The sequence below is a fragment of the Arachis duranensis genome, chromosome 1 (genome assembly GCF_000817695.3).
Source record: "Arachis duranensis cultivar V14167 chromosome 1, aradu.V14167.gnm2.J7QH, whole genome shotgun sequence".
In the NCBI taxonomy this organism is placed as follows: domain Eukaryota; kingdom Viridiplantae; phylum Streptophyta; class Magnoliopsida; order Fabales; family Fabaceae; genus Arachis; species Arachis duranensis.
Window position 1 is genome coordinate 161,195 of NC_029772.3, and position 19,774 is coordinate 180,968.

General features: G+C 29.4%; 1 protein-coding gene across 1 annotated transcript in view; it reads left to right on the plus strand.

The window, feature by feature from the left end:
- The first annotated feature begins 240 nt into the window (after positions 1–240).
- The window catches only part of LOC110272510 (uncharacterized), a 21,326-nt gene continuing 1,792 nt past the window's right edge, over positions 241–19,774 (plus strand). The window contains exon 1 of the mRNA XM_052253930.1: positions 241–722. Coding sequence (XP_052109890.1) covers positions 326–722 — 397 coding nt within the window. The 5' untranslated portion in view covers positions 241–325. The remainder of the gene's footprint in view (positions 723–19,774) is intronic.

The window sequence follows — 19,774 nt, forward strand, 5'->3', positions numbered from 1 at the left end:
ACAGAAAATTATTTATTTTGTTTTGTAATATTTTTTTATTTTAATATTTCAAAATAATGACCCCAATTATAATATCTAAGTATTATTAGATTCTTTTCTCGAATTCCTTTCTAATAATATTGTATAACAGTATATTGTCATTTTATATGATAATTTTGTCTAGTTGCATAATTTCCCATTTTGAACGAGATTATAAATACTTGATGATTCCTTAACTTACATATCATCCCACCTTGACATTCATCTCTTATCATATTAACAATTAGCAAAAATCTCATAAGTCACTAACACTACTCTTCTCCCTCTTTCTTCTCTTAATAAGGCCATGCACAAATACTTCATTCTATTTATTGCACTAATAGTTTCCTTCCATGATTGCAATCTTACACATGCAAGGAAGATCAAAAGAAAGCCATTGAACACAAACATTGAAAAAAATAATCCCCATCCTATTATTCCTACCCTTCCACAACCCAAATCCAGTGTTAATAACGTTCCTGGTCATGATCCATCGTCAAACAAACACAAAATGACACCAAATAATGGTATGAAGGCAATGGTGACAATTCAACGTCCAAAGAATGAAGTTTCTACAAATGGGGTTGGTCCAGGCCCTAGCCCTAGTATTGGTCACAAGAAATCTAATATTATGAAATCAATGAGAGCAGTAGAGAATCGAGATGCTAATAATAATAAGGTTTCTGTGAATGGAGTTGGTCCTGGTCACTACAAGAAAATAGAGTTATTTTGACACTTTATTTTTTAACATCATAATTAAATGTCAAAATTAACATATATTTTTGACAAATACCACAAATGTCAAATTTTTTATATTTTCTTGACGAAAAATTTGACCGTAGAAAATTACTCCTCAATTTTGACACTCATTTGTTTTCAATTTACTCTACTATTTTTTTTCTTCTTTGGGCTCTGTTAATTTTGACATCACACTGCTCTCAGTTTAGGATTATACTACTCATTCTTTATCTTCAAAATCTCAATTTATTCTTTAGTTTCAAGATCACATCTCATTCTTTGTTAAATTTTTTTGTTGAAAATATTTTATAGTTAATAAGTGTCAAAATAAATAGTATTTTTGACAATTAATAAGTATCACAGAAAATATGTTCTCAAAATTTTCTAACAAATTATTTTTGACAGCCAATATTTATCAAAATAAGATTTAATTTTTTTCACAATCGCTTATATGTTAAAAATACTATTTTTGACAAAACTTTTATTAACATATTTTTATAGTTAAAATAGTGTCAAAATTTGTTTTTTTGACAAATTTTAATTTTCTTTTACACATTATAACCCTAAAAAATAATCTATATTGTTGTAGTGGGTCATAGTCCTGGTGTTGGTCACAAGAAACTTGGCAAGGTTTCCATCAATGGAGTCGGGCCGGGTCCTAGCCCCGGTGATGGTCACTAAAGATGAGGTGATGAAATCAAAGTTTAGATGCTAATAGTTTTATGAATGGGTCAGGTCAGGTCCCTTTGATGGCCTGAAGACATGTCTTTCAAAAGTGGATAGTCAAATTAGCCATGTTAATATTATAAGTATTTCCTTTAATGAAAAATAAAGTCGCTATCTTACTCTTCCAATCCTTCACTTTCCTTTAAAATCTCAGTTCACTATGCAAACTCACCTTTAATTCCCAAACATGCAGATCGCCTACATCAATGTGTATGTCCCAAATTAATGCAGATTCCATATTATTCTTGCGGGAAACCTTTTTTTTTAGGGGAAAGCTCAACGTACACACTGATAATGAGGGAGCATATATAATCGACAAAGACAAACAAAAAATAAAGAAATTAAAACTAAAAGCAACTCTTATTTCATTTTTGATATAGTCACCAACAACATGAGATAATTATCACACTATTCTTTAAAGCAACAAAATAAATTAATAACACAATTCTCCATATTTGTTGTCTTGTTCTAAAATATAATATTATTCCTGCATAGTTAAATATTTCATATAACAAAGAAAAATCTAACTAATTATTTTTTGTGCATTTTTTTCTCAATAGCATAGTTTTTCAACTCTTAACATGTTTTTTTATGGTACTTAGAATAGTCCAAACACGTCCAATATCAGAATTTATGCGCATCACACCTATCAAGAAAACTCACATATAACAAATAGGTATTACGTTGTACAATTTTAACATTATTCCTACACAAAAGACACACATTATCATTTTGTTCAATAATATCTAATTTACACAACTGATCCTTAGTATTGGCCCGACCTACTAGGACAAACTAAATAAATAGCTCAACTTAAGGTGAAACTAAGCTAGTCCTTTCCAAATTTTATTTGTGAATTTATAACTAATTATACCATTTGCCAAAGTCTCTTAGCTTTCTGCAAAACCTACATAAATGAATAAGTAGAATAAATATATTCTTTGTCGAATTTTCACACTATTCTTTCATATATTTTTGCTATCAATCTCATAGATTGCAAGATATCAAGTAGTTGATTCAAGATTTTTGTCTCCCATTAACTAAATTTTTTCATCCCTTATAAATTTCAAACTCATTCTAATCCATCTCAAAATTCACAATCGCCAATTATGAATCCTTTTTTATTTGAAATAAAAAAGAAACTTGGAAAAGAATCTTTCAACTTTTTAGTTTGTACTATAACTTTGTATCTTCCTAAAATTTGATTAATCTATCATCCCTTACTTTCATAGCAAATTTATCAATAATCTTCTCTCTAACATATTGTTTTTTTATTTGCAGATGATATATGTCTTTTCACAAATTTTTTTTACTGGCAATGTTTGAATTAACAATAAATTATTAAATTTTAAGTTATTGCATGAGCATGCAACTTTCTTCCATAGCGAATAATCCTCCTTAGAGAACTCCTTCCACTATTTAAATAGTAAAGCATTATTACAAAACACTGTATCTCCCCACTTTCATTAAGCCTTCTAATTTTTTCGGTAGCTGTATCATCTCTCACCTTACAAGAGCTAAGCCAGATCGTTCTTCATCTTTCTTCCCCCAAAAGAACTTTTTCTTTAATGAAATTATTCTTTGTGCAACCGTATTTGGCATCTTATACAGACTTAGATAGTAAATAGGTAAATTATTGTTAACTGATTTAATAAGAGCTAACTTTCTCGTTTTACTAAGAATCTTTACTTTCCACAAGTTAAGTTTCTCCTCTACCTTAACTATGCCCAGCTTTCATATTTTTACTAGCTTCAGATTCGCTCCTAAGTTAATACCAAGGTACCTCACTAATAAAGCAGCCTCTTAACACCTCAGTAGCTGACATATCTATCCAACCTACTCCTAACTACAATTCATCGGTATCAAGCTGCACTTTTCAAAATTAATATTCAATCCAAGCATCATTTTAAAACACCTCAAAAGTCTCTTATAATTTTTTACTATCTCCTCCTCTAGTAGACAGAATAATAATATTATCTACAAATTGTAGATGCAATGACTCTATATTATCCCTGTCCACTAATAGTGGTGATATTCTCCTATCTCTTACCGTCTTTCTGATCATCCTTTTCAATGCATCCACTACAAGAACAAATAGAAATGGCAACAATGGATCACCTTGACGAAGCCCCTTCTCCATCTTAAATAGTTTCGATAGTGACCCGTTAACTAGAATAGAGATAGATGCCAACTTAATACACTCCTTAATTTATTCCCTCCATCTTTTATCGAATCTTATCTTTTCTAGCACAATATCAACAAAACTCCACTTTACTCTATGATAGGCTTTTTGGAAATCCAGTTTGGTGATTGTTGATGCCTTCTTCTTCAGTTTTCATCCGTTACACAGTTTCACATACAATTAAAGTTTCATCACATATTTTTTTCCCCTTAATAAAGATACTATGTGATTTTTCAACTAAACCTGATATTATGATGCTCATTCTTCTTGTCAACAATTTAGATATAACCTTATAAAAATATCCAACACTTTAGACAAAGCTACCCATATGGCATTAAAGGAGTAATCATTTGTTTGTATGTTGATGATATGTTAATCATTAGAACAAATTTAGAAGGAATTCATATAGTATAACAAAGGAGTATCTAATTTCTAAATTCAAGATGAATGATCTGAATAAAATTGATACAATATTAAGCATAAAGTTGCATAAGAATGAAATTGACTTTATTTTAAGTAAATCTCATTATATCAAAAAGGTATTGAGAAGAGCTATAGCATAATTAGAATATTCTAGTGCTATAAGAACTTTAATATATATAATGCCTTGTACCGAGTCTAATATAGCATTTGTTGTGTGCAAATTATCAAAGTTCATAAAAAATCCTAACAACTAAGATTGTAAAGCTATAACAAGAATTCTTGGTTATTTCAAGAAAACTATAAATAAACTTTAGTTATCCCCTAGTTTTAAAAGATTATTCTAATGCAAATTGGATTATAAGTCTTAGTGACAATTTCAGGATAAACTTCTACTATAGATAGATGGTAGTGCAATAAGTTGGACATCAAAAAAACAAATCTGTATGTATATCACATTTTATTATGTAGGTTGAGTTTGTAGTTTTATCTATCGCAGATAAAGAAGTAGAATGACTCAGAAATTTGTTATCTGAGATAAAGTTGTGATCACAATAGTTAGCAATTATTTCAATTTTTTGCAATAATGAATCAATCATTTCTCGAGCATATAATAAAGTTTATAATGAAAAATTTAGACATATAAGTTTGAGACATGATTTATGAGATAATTAATAGAGAATGGTGTAATTTTCATTACCTGATAATATCTTAAGAAAATTTAGCAAGCTCTTTGACTAAAGGTTTGTCAAAGGTTAAAATTAAAGAGACAATTGTTAAAATAAGATTAAAATCTATTGTTGTTAAATGATAAAAGTTCAACCTCATTCTAGTAGACCACTAATTTCGAAATTTAATGAGTAATAACAAATTATTTAACAACTAGAACATTAATGATTTAGTGCTATTTAAATAAATTAGGAGGATGAATTAAAATTTGTAATAGATTGATAATATTATTTATCAAAAAATTTTACTGTATAAATATAAAAGTGGTATCATTCTAATTAATAATTTTAAATATTTTATTTTCATAAATATTCATGAAATTAAAATAAATACAACAAAATTATATAAGTACTTAAAATTATAGGCTCTTTAAACTTAAAAGGTACAAATGCTTAAAATTATACTCTTCCAACTTGAATTAAACTATTTGCGACGATTTGACTATCAAATTTTTTTTTTTAAAATGCAACCCCTCATAATTTTTATAATTATATTAAAAAAATGATGACTTCACAAAACTGCTAAATTTTTTGTCTAACATGTGTTCAAACACAAAAACTAAAAATAAAAACAATTTTAAAATAGTTAAAATATCACAAGAATAAAAGTATAATTGTAATATACATAAAAATAAAATATTATAATAATATATCAAATTGATTCTAAATTTTGTGAAATTTTGTTAAATTAGTTTATATTATAGTAAAATGTCGGGGTTCAATGACTGGATTGGTGAAATTTGTCATACACACAAATTTTGTTGATGGTGTAATTTAACAAAATTTATAAGCGGTGTAAACGAATTCCTTTTAACTTTTAGTATGTCACCTGATGAATTTGTCAACATAATTAAAAGGATTTCTAGGATTGAGTTATGGAGTGTGTCAGCACAGTTATTATGTCAGTGATAATAAATGGATCACTAACTAAGCAGTTCAAGATGGTAGAGGTCTGCGATAAGATGATCCTTTTTCTCCCTTCCTATTTGTACTGGTTGTTGATGTCCTTCATAGAATGATTGGAGAGGCTATGAAAAATGGTCGGATATCCCCTCTATTCGTAGGGAGAGACAATATAAAATTATCACATCTCCAGTTTGCTGATGACACTGTCTTATTCTACCCACCAGAAAAAGAGTCGGTTAAGAATTACAAAAGGTTTCTTCGATGCTTTGAACTGATGTCAGGGTTAAGCATTAATTTTGAGAAATCAAGTTTGATACCTATCAATTGTGACCAACAGTGGGTACAGATGATGTATAGTCTGCTGGGGTGCAAGAAAGCTGCTCTTCTGGTTAAATACCTGGGGATTCCTCTCGGTGCGAATCCCAGGCTGGTCAAGACTTGGAAGCCAATAATAGACAAAGTGGAGGAAAAGCTAAGCTTATGGAAATCCAAGGTACTTAATAAAGCGGGAAAGCTTGTTCTCATTAAGTCAGTTTTAAATAGTTTGCCGATATATTATTTGAACTTATATAAGATGTCGAAGACTGTTGCGGAGAAACTTGTTTCATTACAAAGGAGATTCTTGTGGAGTAAGGAGGATGGGGGGAATGGCATGGCTTTGGTTAGATGGAAAGTGGTCCAAGCCCCGAAGAGGCTAGGCGGGCTAGGAGTCGGTGATGCGATGCTCCGCAATACTGCCCTACTATTTAAGTGGTGGTGGAGGTTCTCTAAAGAGGAGTGTCCGTTGTGGAAGAAAATGGTTTGCTCTTGTAATAATATCTCCCTTAACCAGCTTTTATCAATCCAGGATTTACCAACTAAAGGGGGGCCATGGAAGGACATTTGTCAGATACAATTTAAGGAGCAATCTTTAAGAGATAAGATGATAACTGGCTTGGCAACGGAGGTTGGTGATGGCAGAAGGACTCACTTTTGGAAAGATGTCTGGTTAAGTTGCAGTTCTCTAAAGGATAGGTTCCCAAGGCTATTCTCGATTTCAAACCAAAAAGGCTTTGTCATAGGGGTTTGTGGGTTTTGGGATGGGTTTGAGTGGATTTGGAACTTCCAATGGACACGTGAGCTATTCCAATGGGAGTTGGAACTTCTGAATCAATTACATGAAATAATATTGAGGCCTGTTAAACTAGCCTTTGACAGAGAGGATAGAATTGTCTGAAAATTTGACAGGCAAGGTATATTTTCTACTAACTCCTTTGTGCAGGTACTACAGGTGGAGACGCTTTCGGAGGACGTAACAAGCTATAGCTTTACTAAGAATATTTGAAAAGGTTTAGTCCCTCCAAGAGTTGAGTTATTTATATGGTTTGCGTTGATAGGTAGAGTGAATACAAAAGAAAGACTAGGTCGACTCGGCATTATTGATCAGGGTGATAATGTGTGTTTTATGTAATAAGGATGCTGAATATGTCTATCACCTGTTTCTTGGTTGTGATTTTACATGGCAGGTGTGGTGCGCTTGGCTATTAGAATTTGGCAAAAAATGGTCTATTCCGAGTACTTTAAAGGAACACTTTCAAAGCTGTACAGGTGGCATGAGGAAGGAGGAAAGTAAGAAGTGGTTTACAAGCTTCTTCGCGGTAACTTGGAACGTCTGGTTGAAAAGGAATAGAAAATTATTTCAGAATACAGAAAAATGTGTTGAAAACATCATCAATATGACTATGCTTAGCTACAAGAAGTGGAGGAACGACAATCTTTTGTATTGTTGATGACAATATCAGAAATGACATAGAGATATGCATTTGTTTAAAAATTTTAGGTGATTACTATAAGTATTTATGTTAGTTTATGCCTCTAACACTCTACATTTGTGTTGAGTTCTTTTATTTAAAAAAAAAAAAGATTTCTAGGATTGAACAGAGACCATTCACTTGTAGTATAATTGATAGAGTACGGTCTAAGCTAAGTTAATTGATGGTGTACATATATAACTCTTCTTAGTTTAATTGTTCATATCTTCATCATATTATCTATTCAATTCGTACCTCCTTGCAAGGGAAAAGAAAAATATCTTTAGGGCTTTTCTCCTATTGGCAATTAATTAAATATTGATAATATAGTATATTAGTTATAGCCCTTGGGTACCTTGAAAGGTCACATAATTGAATATCAATGGTCGACATTAGAAGAGCACACTCCACATATTTAGTCAGATTAAACGACATAATGAAAAGGGTTAAGTGCTATTTTATTCTTTAAATTTTTTTGTTAAAAATTAAAATTGTTCTTAACATTTTTTTCTTTAAAAATGTCGTTAACATTACAATAAATTTTAAAATTATCCTTTCATTAAGAAATACTAACTTTTGAACAAATTTACTCTTAAAAAAATATTTTTTTCTATACAAAATGTCAGAAATTATTTTTTATATAAAAGACACGTTTGTATTTTTGTTCAATATTAGAAAAAGAATATTTTATCAGTTTGTAGGTGTATGTTCAACACGTAAAAAACATGGTGATAAGATCTGTCAGCAGCGTGGCAGTTCTCTGACAATACGTAATGAATGTGGACGACTGGGCGTGAATGTGTTGCCTGCGAATCCAGCAAACGTTATCGAAGTTCTTGTGCATTTTCGAAGAGCTACAGCAATACGGAATAGGCGTGTATAAATTGAGCTCCTTCGTTCCAATTTCATGCCCCATTTTATGCTGTGTAGCTAGTGTGTGTTGATAGAGAAGAAATATGAAATAAGGAAGAAGAAGAGAGTTAATAGTGTATGAGTAGTGTGTTTAAAAAAAAGTAATTATACAAAAAAATTTATTAGTTTATATTGATTAAAAATAGTACGTAATTTTACGGTTCTTGAAAAATATATTGTCAATTATTTGGATCATTCTGTTTATGTGAGTTGATAATTTTTATTTTTTTTGTAATTTAATTATTTTAATTATTTTAATTTTAATTAATATTATTTTTTATAATATATTATTTTTGTTTGTATTTAATATTAATATGTTATTTAATTGAGTTTATAAATATTAAATTTAATAAATAATATATAAGTTTTAGTATATTATTATTTTATTTTATATTTGTTTGTTAATTAGTAAACAGAGAAATAATATAAATGTAGATTCTATTAATTTTTGGAATTATTTGTTATAATGTGATTATTTTTGTATAGATTTAATAAATAATTTAAATGTTAATATTAATGAATATTTTTTATTTACAAAAATAAATAAATATTATGAATTTATAAAAAAATTTGTATGGTTATTTGTTATGATAATTATGAAAGATAATACTATTGTATGTTATTTTACTTTTTATTTATGACTATATTTATATTATTTAAACTAGTAAATAAATAGTATAATATGATATATTTAATTTAATTTTTTTCATATAAATTAATTCAATCAGATTATTATTATATTTTATTATTTAATAGATATATTTCATTAAATAATTTAATTTTTAAATTAATAGATATATCTAATGAATAAGTATATTCTTGTTGTACCAGTCTAACAGGAATTTTATGAATCGTAAATTGGATTCGCCGGAGACGTGAAACTCGATGGTAGAAGATGCTTTACGAGCAACGAGATTCTACCATGTTTTTAAAATTGGGGTGATCAGAGGATTTTACTCTTTATTATCTACTTTGGTGGAAATGTGGAGACTAGAGACTCACACATTTGTATTGCCGATAGGTAAGATTACCGTAACACTGGAAGATGTCGCTCATATATTTGGCCTACCCATTAATAGACAGGTTATGAGCGGCCGAAAAAAAAGTGCCACGCATAAGCGGTATCCCCCTCCACTATGGCAAAAACGATAGACATAATGTTCTGGTTACCATCTTGTGCAACAGCAACCAAAAGTGCACCTTTGTATTTTTCGTAAAATGTGTGCCGTCAACCTGAACTAGAGGCTTGTAATACTTGAATGCTCTAATGAACGGGTTGAAACTCCAGAATACGCGATGAAGTATCTTGACACCATTCACCTCCTTACTCTCGTTGTATAGGGGTCGTGTTTCTATTTGGACAATTGAGTCAGGCATCTTCCGAACCATATCTGAGAACCACCATGGCAAAGTTTGGTAAGAATCTTTTCAACCACCGAAAAATTTGGCTATGGACTTCTGCTTTGCTAACCAAACCTTTCGGTAACTGATGATGTAGTTGAACCTTGACTAGACTTCCACAATTATAAATTTCACTTTGATGGACGGGTCAGTCTCAACCCATGGCCTTATAGCCTCAAACAACTGTATCTGAGTCTAACTTGGAATGATCCTAAATCGTTTCCATGCTGCACGTGTGCCTACCATTGTATCTGTTTATCTTCCAATAACTTTTTTTTCGTATCAAACTGGCTCGGATAAGCCAATCGCACCCACGCCCATACGTCTTGCATTTTGCATAGAACTATGTGGCTCAGACTCATACACATTGTATTTGACTCCTCTAGAGATAGTGTAACTTCTAATTGTTGCGACGACCAACTTTCTAGAACTATATTCCATTCCAATCCTGAACTTTTCATCCTCAGGACCAGCAACACCTACAGAAAGCAGAAATTATCATTCATTGATCCATCTAAAATATAAATTAACAAAAATATATTATTCACTCATCATGTACCTATGTTTGCATATTCTGGGAATTCCGGTGCATGCATGGGTCAAGATCAAGTTACGCATAAAAGGTGGAATGTCCATCGGTTGACTAACTACGGGAGGAACCACTACATTCTCCGATGCTGCCTCAACTCCAACATCACCATCCTCGTCTTCGTTGCCGGCTTCGTAAGTGGCTTCGAAGTATTATTCGCTGTCACTGTTCATTCCTTTGTACACTATAGCTCTATCATCCTCTATATCTGAATAATTTTGAATCCCATTTGCATCTACATTTTTAAACTCAACATACAACTCAACCTGTGGCTGTCACACCTGAGTTTGCTAGTGAATTTGGAACATATTCTGCATACTCGCTTTATCAATTATCGGTATAATATCAAAATGTATTAGACCACCAAAAACTATAACGGAATTCCGGTACAAAATACTGCTCACTCTTCTCAACATACCGTTCTCCATGCTTTGATAGAGACTGTACTGAAGCTTCATGAACGTCATGGTGCATGAAACCACAAATAAAAACAGATTCTGACACACAAACCTCACTCTCTCATGAGTATTCTGTATAATCTCACCATTGCGATATACTACCAAGTTTGCGGTACCCTCAATCATACAAAAAACACACTCAAACAACTCTTCTCTTTGCAACGAAATGGTACCAAATTTGGCCTTATATAGGCAGAGCACTCAACATGTACACCACGTGTTGTATCGCCATCGAATCACAAAGCGACACGTCTCCCACGTGTTGAAGCTGCCCTCTAATCACACTTCAACACGTCATGAACACGCCCCCAACGTGTTGAAGTTGCCCTCAAATCATGTGTTGCCACGTCAGCAACACGCCCCCACGTGTTGCGTTAGCACGCCCCCACGTGTTGCGTTAGCACGCCCCACGTGTTGATGTTGCACTTCTGACACGTCCACCAACAAACAAATATATAAAAAAATGCCCATTTTCATTCAAAACACCAACATACTCGCCATATTAAAAAAATGAGCCACAAAATGCATCTTTAATATCATACTTTTTACTTGAATCTCACCTAGCTACCACCATTCCTCTTCATTTATTAACGTCCAATCAATTTCACCTCCATATTTTTCACTATCACTTTTCACTGCCATTCCTAAAATCCCTTTCACAATCCACCACCTTCACAACCAATAGCAATAATAGAAGAGAAGTGGTAAAAAAAGAAAAGAAGACGCCATGCCAAATCCAGAGGCAATAATGTTGTTTCTGCTGGTTTGGGTTTGTAGTTTGGAAAAAATGGAAGAAAAAGAAGGATGCACTGAGACAGACAAGAGAAATTACAGCAACATCGAAAAAAAGAAAGAGAAATTAACATCGATGATGCAATTTCAAAGACAACAAAAAAAATTTTATGTTGTTTTGGCAACTATGGTGGTTTTAAAGATGACAGATAACGTGAAAAAAAAAAAACTTGTCAAAATGACCATCATAATAGATTCGAGTTCAGTTCAATAGAGAGGAGAGAAGTGATAAAAGTGGCATAAAAATTTANNNATAAAATAATTAGATGAAAAATAAAAATTTATAATAAATAAATTATCATAGTATTATATACCATAGTCAAGAATATTAATTAGGATCCCGTTAGGGAGACAATGAACTATTTGTATAATGTGTACAATGAGTTATTGAGTTACAAAATAAACATCACATATACTATCTAGAATAACCATCCGAGTACTAGGGATAATAAACATCTTTCCAAAAGTTGATGAAAAAAAATAACACTAATAATTATATCTCTAATACTCCATAAACCTTCATTATATACATTGTACAAATATATAATTAGCTTCTCATACTTTTTCTATTAATATATATGTATATATATCTCAAACTTAGTTCTTGTATATATTCCTTTTATTTTTTTCGCTTTTTTTTTTCTCTTTCTTCTCCCTGTGTTATTCACTCACTTCTCCTTTCGTCATTTTCTCTTTACTTACTCTATTCGTCTTTCTCTATCCTTAGTCATTTATAGAAATAATAACACTACTCGAATTCACAAAAATATTTTATCTCTACCCTCTATTAATGAGTTTTTAGTGAAAAGGGGACAAATTTAAGTAATACTCACCCGATATATATAATATATATTATATATATTTTAAAATTTAATTTTACTTGTTAAATTTTAATAATTATAAAAGTGAATTTGGATTCAATTTTTTATTACTCATAATAAAAAATATAACAAATTTTATGTAAATGATTGTAGGACAAAATTGAGTCAAATAACAAAAATTTGCTCCAACCCATTTCATTATTACCGCCCTTCCTCACTCACCACCACCTTTCTTTCTTTTTCTTTTATTTCATTCCCCTCTTTTATTGAAAAAATAACATGATGTGACACTGTATGTTGCTAAAATCATATCTTTTTTTATTTTATTATATCAAAATTTTTTTTGTACATCATTTTTTATTACATTGGAAATTAAATTTTTTTAATGTATATTTTAGTTGTAATAATTAATAGCTATATTATTATCTTATTATATAAAAAAAGAATAATTAAAATATGTTACATTTTTCTCTATTTCTCCGCTTTTTTTCTCTTTTGTTTTCTTTTCGAAAAGGAGAAATAAAAAAATAAAAAAGGATAAAAAAATGAGTTGTTTATTTGTCCAAAAAATGCATCTTCTGTTATTCTTTTTTTTGAAAGCCAAAAAATATTAGAAAATGGGGAATTTCTGAAATTTTTATAAAAGATTTTTGTATGTATTGTAAAAAAAACTTATATTTTTAAAAATTGTTGTATTTATTATATAAATTTCTTAATTTAAAAATTATGTATTTCTATTATTAAAAAAACTAATAATTCAAAAAAGTATTTTAAAAGTTTAATTAGAAAATATTCGTTCACACAATATTTCTTAAAAAGAAATTCAAACCACTAACTTATATGTCAACTGAATTGAGATATGTATACTGTTTAGATTCTATAAAAATGAACCGACATTAAAGATTCATTTCCTTTCCATCAAAGTTGACGCCACAAATTGCATTACTCCATGGCCACAAATGCCCTAGCTAGCTCTATATTATATTATTTATTTATTTATTTATTTACTTATTTATTTATTAATTTATCTATTCTTAAATTAACTTTAATAATAATCAGTAAATAATAACAACAAAGATGAGAAAATGAATACCGCTACTCTTACACCTACATACGACAGAGATACATAAAGCCTAGGCAGTAGGCAGTAGGCAGTAGCCACTAGCCCACTATCCACTGTATAACAATGCATTTTGATGCTTAGGATTATAGAAAATGTAAGTGGAGAATTTATAAATTTAATAAGACCTGATTTGGTAAAAATTGGAAAAGCATTTANCTTATGCTTATTAAAATTAAAAAATTTAATATAATATTTTATATTAATAGATATTTAAATTTTTCTTTATATTTATATTTTTTTATTTTTTTAAAATTTTAAAATTATTTTATCAAATACAAGTATTATTACTTGTATTTGTTAAGAGTTATGTTTTAATTTGATTTGCTAAATATAAGTATTATCATTTTTAAAAAGCTATATTTCAAAAAATAACTTTAATATATTACGGTTGAAAAATGCTAATGTAATACTAATACTAATAATCTATCGTTCTAAACTTCTAATTTATATTTGATGACCCCAAAAAAACCATCTAATTTATATTATCATTAAATTCTTTATTTTGATTCTCCGTACTTTAATTACTTAATTGAGTAAGTGGAGGCCAAGCAGGAGTGGAGGGTTCCCCAAACCGTGGAGCCTTTTGGAAGATTCTCCATTACCACCCCAATTCATTAATTTAGTAATTAATTGACTGTCTGGATCACAAATTCTTGTGGTGGGGACTAATATGCTTTTGACTTGACTTTTCTTCAGCTTTCTTAACATGATCTTTTGTGCATAGCCAATGATGCTTAATGTGTGCACGTGGACAGATCTTGTGCAGGGAATGATTAACTCCTTCTATTTAAAAAATAACAAATATAGAAAATCAATCTTTTCATAATACAAAAAATAAGCCACCACTTAATTTTGTACTTTTATTTGTATTTTAATTATAAATATATATAAATTGTATAATTGTATAATAACAAATATTTTTTGCGACCATTGAAAAAAAAATTTACAATTGTATAATGTCACTAAAATTTGTTAACGACAAAATATAAAATGACTAATATTTAATTACTGATAAATATATTAGTGGCTATTTTTATTGTTACGAAAAAAATATTAATACTAAAAATAATTTTTATAGTAGTGTACAAAACACAATAACAACAGAAAACAACAGTAACATAACTGAATCAATAAATAAACTACACATCTTTCTTTTTAAGATTGAAATCATAAATTTTATTAGGATTTTATCCTCTTATTTCTTTTTTTTACTTCTATTATTGTGATTAATTGTTGTTGTGTTGCTAGTGGCGATGATGCTGCTGCTATGGTTAGTGGTTGTTGATGATAAGATTGTTGGTGTTAGTGTTAGAGATGAAGATGATATACAGAAGGATAAATTTTAATCTTATAAAAGTTTAATAGTTGATTGTATAAATTAATCGTTCACTAAATATTTACTTCATTTGTCAAATAAAGCATATTATCATTGGGAATTATTTTGTCATTCGTATTTTTTAAAAATTTATTTTATTAAAATTGTAACATTTTAGGGTTCAAAATAATTATTTACTCAAAATAACCAAACCTAGCATTATCTATAAAAATTTTATAAAATAATGTTAATTTTTTTTTTCTTAAATGAGAGATAAATATGGTTTTCTTTTAGAAGTTTCGTTCTATATCTTTACGTTGCAACATGAAAATTATTGTGAATACTTAGGGATATAGATCGTATTCGTTAATAATGTAATACCAGTGTAATGAATATCTTCTTATGTGATATGTATATCAATACTATTACGGTTGCAAATTGCATTTTAAAACCTTGGATATCATCATTGGACAAGTGTGCAACTAGCTAGTAAGTGTATCATTCACACATAAATGATGAGCTCGTGTGCAATGTCAACCACATAGAAAACTTTTTAAATAAATCATGGGAAAAGATGCACGAAGATATATCACCAATGCCGCCAAATCTTAATGTCTCCAATTAGCCAATAAAAAATACAACAAAAAAGGTAAAACAGTAAAGAACCTGATATCATTTTTATTTAATAGTTAATTCATTAGTCTATTTAAATAAAAATATTTAAAATTTAAAATTTATTTTATATATGGAGTAATTTATTGAACGATCAATTTTTTAATAAAATTCTAATCTATAACAAATTATTAGTTTTTAATTTATTAGACTACATTAAAAGATACTCTGATCTATAACAAAAAAATAACTTGTTAACCAAATCTTTATATACAAGTCAAACACAAAAATACAAAAGGCTTATAAGAATCTCTCTCTTTCTCTAATTAACTTTTGAACTGCATGCGCTGTGCAATCATTCAACCCATATTTAGTTTCCAAATATATACTACTTGATATTTGATACTATATTTAGAGTATCCCTTAGACAGATGTGCTTCACTTAAGTTTGTCGAGCAAAGAAAATTATAAAAATATTCCTAGGATTGAACAGACACCATTCACTTTTAGTATAATTAATATAATATAATACAATTCTAAGTGGAGGGAATGTACTGGAGAATCTCCTTCTTTTCTGCAGGGTCCATGTTAATTGATGCCATATATGTTGGACATAAATATTCTTAATTTTTTTGTTATCATAACTACTCGACCATTCGTACCTGTTTATATTACTTTGCCTTTTATGTCTAATGCCTATTATTCTTAGTTACTTTTTAAAAAAGCTCAGATTATATTTAAAACATTGTACTTGTGGTTGAAAATGCTAATTAGGGATCTTGACTTTTATAAATGATTTTCTATATATGTCTTGTTGTTTTTAATGTAAGTAAATTGCAGTGAAATTAAAGTTTTGAATACTATATTTTAAAAAAAAAAAGTAAATCACGCCAGAAATAAATCACATCAAGTTCGTTGTTGCGATTTAAAACCAAGACGTGAATCTCCCTTATCCAATGCGATTTAAGTTCATCTTTAATTAAAAGAAAAAAGCTTAAATCGCACCATGGCATGTGTGTTTATAAAAATAAATAAATAACATAAATTCACCACCAGGTGGGAATGCGATTCAAGAACAAATTGACTTTAGTGAAGTTACACCATGCTTATGGGATTTAGTTTATTTCACTTAGCAGTTTCGCACCATTAAGCTTGAACACGCAGGTGAATAATACAAACTTTTCATCAGAAATACATCTCGTATTAACACTATACTACATTTTCATTCCATGAGAGAAAAGGTCAGAAAGCTACTTTAATTTGTTCTTGTTTACCACAACAATGGAAAAATTATAGAAACGACTGAGAAAACATATTTATGCTCTTTAATTTTAATTTGTATAGAAATAGTCTTTAGTCTCTCGAGTTAGGAAATATTGTGGACAACAAAAAAAATTTAGGTCATCGCATTCGAGTAAGGATATGTCCAATATTAGAGTTTTCACATGGTGAGTGATAGCAAGATGCAAATTTTCTTTCATTAGTAATCGAAATTTTTAGCAATTCACATAGTCAAGCTATTTGTCAAGGTTGATGAGAAGATATTTGTGAATTTTGGAGGAACTGAAGGGAGTTATTGTTGGAAAACTTTGAAAGGCATATTTGCCTCATTTGTAGTATATAACGATATAAATAATGTTCATTAGGAAAATGATGAGGCAGCTCTAGGTGATGGTCTATCCTTTGGGCAATTTTGAAACTTTGATTAATGTGTTACAAATATTGCAGAGGAAGTATAATTTGAGATGAGGAGGATGAGTAGGAGCCAATGAATATTCTATTCAACGATATTATGATTCTAACCCTTTCCTTATGTGGCTATTAGCTAGGTATCTCTACTATAAATACTCAAGCATATATAGCACCTAATGTAATCAATCTAATACAATCTCAACTTACTTCGTCATCTTATCCGTCTCTCTACCTCTCGCTCAAGCCTAACAGAAAGAAACTTAATAATACGATTTAATAACTAAATAGCTTGGATGTTTCTAATAAGAGATTTGATAAAATCACCCCTAAAGACAAGATATTTTACATGTATGAATTAGACCTGCAAAATGTAATTTTCCAACATTTACAACAGTGAGACAACTTCCAAAATATCAATTATAAGTATCAAAGTTTCGTTATATATAAGAGCATTATCTTACAAGTCATGTATATATGTCTCTAGGAAAAGAATTTTATGATAAATAGTTGTGAAATATTGGAGTCTAATAAAACATTTTTCTATAAGATGAGTGGATTTTACAAATAAACTTTTAGGTTGGACTAGATCTTATGAAGTATGAATAGTTATTTAACACCTTACAATTTCGATATAAAAAAAAAAAAAAACAAAGGAATAGAGGATGAGTCACACAAACTTAATAAGGGTATATGAACATAGCAGCAACAAGAGAAAAGAAAACCCAAATAATAATAATAATAATAATAATAATAATAATAATAATAATAATAATAATAAGTTTTGAAAAAACGAAGCAGATTTGGGAAATCAAATAAACACCATGCCACAAAATATAAATCATTATTTATCTTCTATAGTTGTACACTTGTACTAAGTAATTAAATAAATGAAATGTCGACCTATCGGTTATTTCTAATAAACACTATTATATTCTTTTGAAATTTGGATCTTTTAGATTTTAAATTTTTATTTTATAAAATAAAGTAAGATCTCTTACTATTAAATGTTTTTTCTTTTATATTTTTTTTGTCCAATTTCACCTATAAAATAAATGGTGATAAATCATACTTTACTCTCTAAAGCGAAATTCAAAATTTAAATGATCCAAATTCATTTTTTTTAAGTGACAAACTAATTTTTTCCGCATTATCTTAGCTTTAGTGTAGTAGGAGAATTTCTTTATATATTTATTATTTATAAATTACTTTTATTTTCTATATTTGTACTCAAGTACGCATTAAGAAAAATATAGGAAAATAATGTTTTTTTTAATAACGTAATAAGTTAAAAAAAATAAAAATAAATTTTAATTTCAAAAATTAAAATTTGAATTAATTAGGTTTAATCATAATTTTAAATCTTTCTTTTTAATTTTTGCCGCAACCACTCTCTTACAATTATGTGCCACCGCCGCCAATGTTGTATCGCAATCTCGGGTTCTCTATAACTTCTGTCCTGTTATTTATTTTTTAAAATCTAGGTTGGATGTTCATTTTATTTGGTTCTTTTCATTCTAAAGATGATATTTCTTTAGGTATACTATTGGTATTTTACTTGATTTATTTGATTCTGCATGCACATGTTTCGTAGGATATTCATTTTAATATGTATGTAGATAGTTATTTTTACTAAGATGTACATAGATGTTTATTTGGATCATACTATTTGGGTGAACGAAGCAGAGCAATACGCGATGAAAATGGCAAAGACAAGACCCAACAGCGTGAAAGCAATGATAAAAGTGTAGCATTACAGCAGCCGTGGAACAATGCCTCTAGCTCGACGACGATGCGACATTACTTCGTGGGCTTCGAAATGGACAGAGCAGCGGTGCGCGAAGGATGGGGAGAAGACGCAACTACGTAATGGTGACACGACGACAGTGGTGCGCATCCGAGTAAGGGGACTCCTCGGCGAATTAGCGAGATCAGAAGAGCAGTGACGTGCGGTGGTTGAGGATAAAACGCAACAGTAAGTCCTTAAAGATAAAAGTACATGAAAATAATAGTGAGACCGATAGTTAAGTTAAATACTGTCTTTTTATTGATATGTACATATTAACATATAATGAGAGATTTATAAAAAAATAAAAGTATGTTATTAATAGTAATTAAACGACGTTCGAGTCTCCTTTATTAAAAAAATTACCCAAAAAAATTAAGGATCAAAGAAATTTCCTGCTATTATTAATAATATTATACATTGTTTCCCTAAAATCATGTGAAAGATAAATTATTAAATATATTTTTAGTATTATACATTGAAAGGGTCTCATTCAATAAATTTGTTATCAGCAAATAGACTATTCAGCATGGATTTTCAAATATGAGAATATATTTGTAGAAATTTATTAATCACATTTAAATATCTCAATGTAACTATTTAACCTTTTATACTTGTATACATGTTACTTTGAAACAAAATTATATAAAGTGAGAATCATTGTAAAGTTGAAATTGAGAAACCGATATTTTTGAGTAATTTTAGTAGGATTCACATTTATTTATCAGTTAATGACTGGCACCAAGCCACCAACCTAGCTAGCATGGA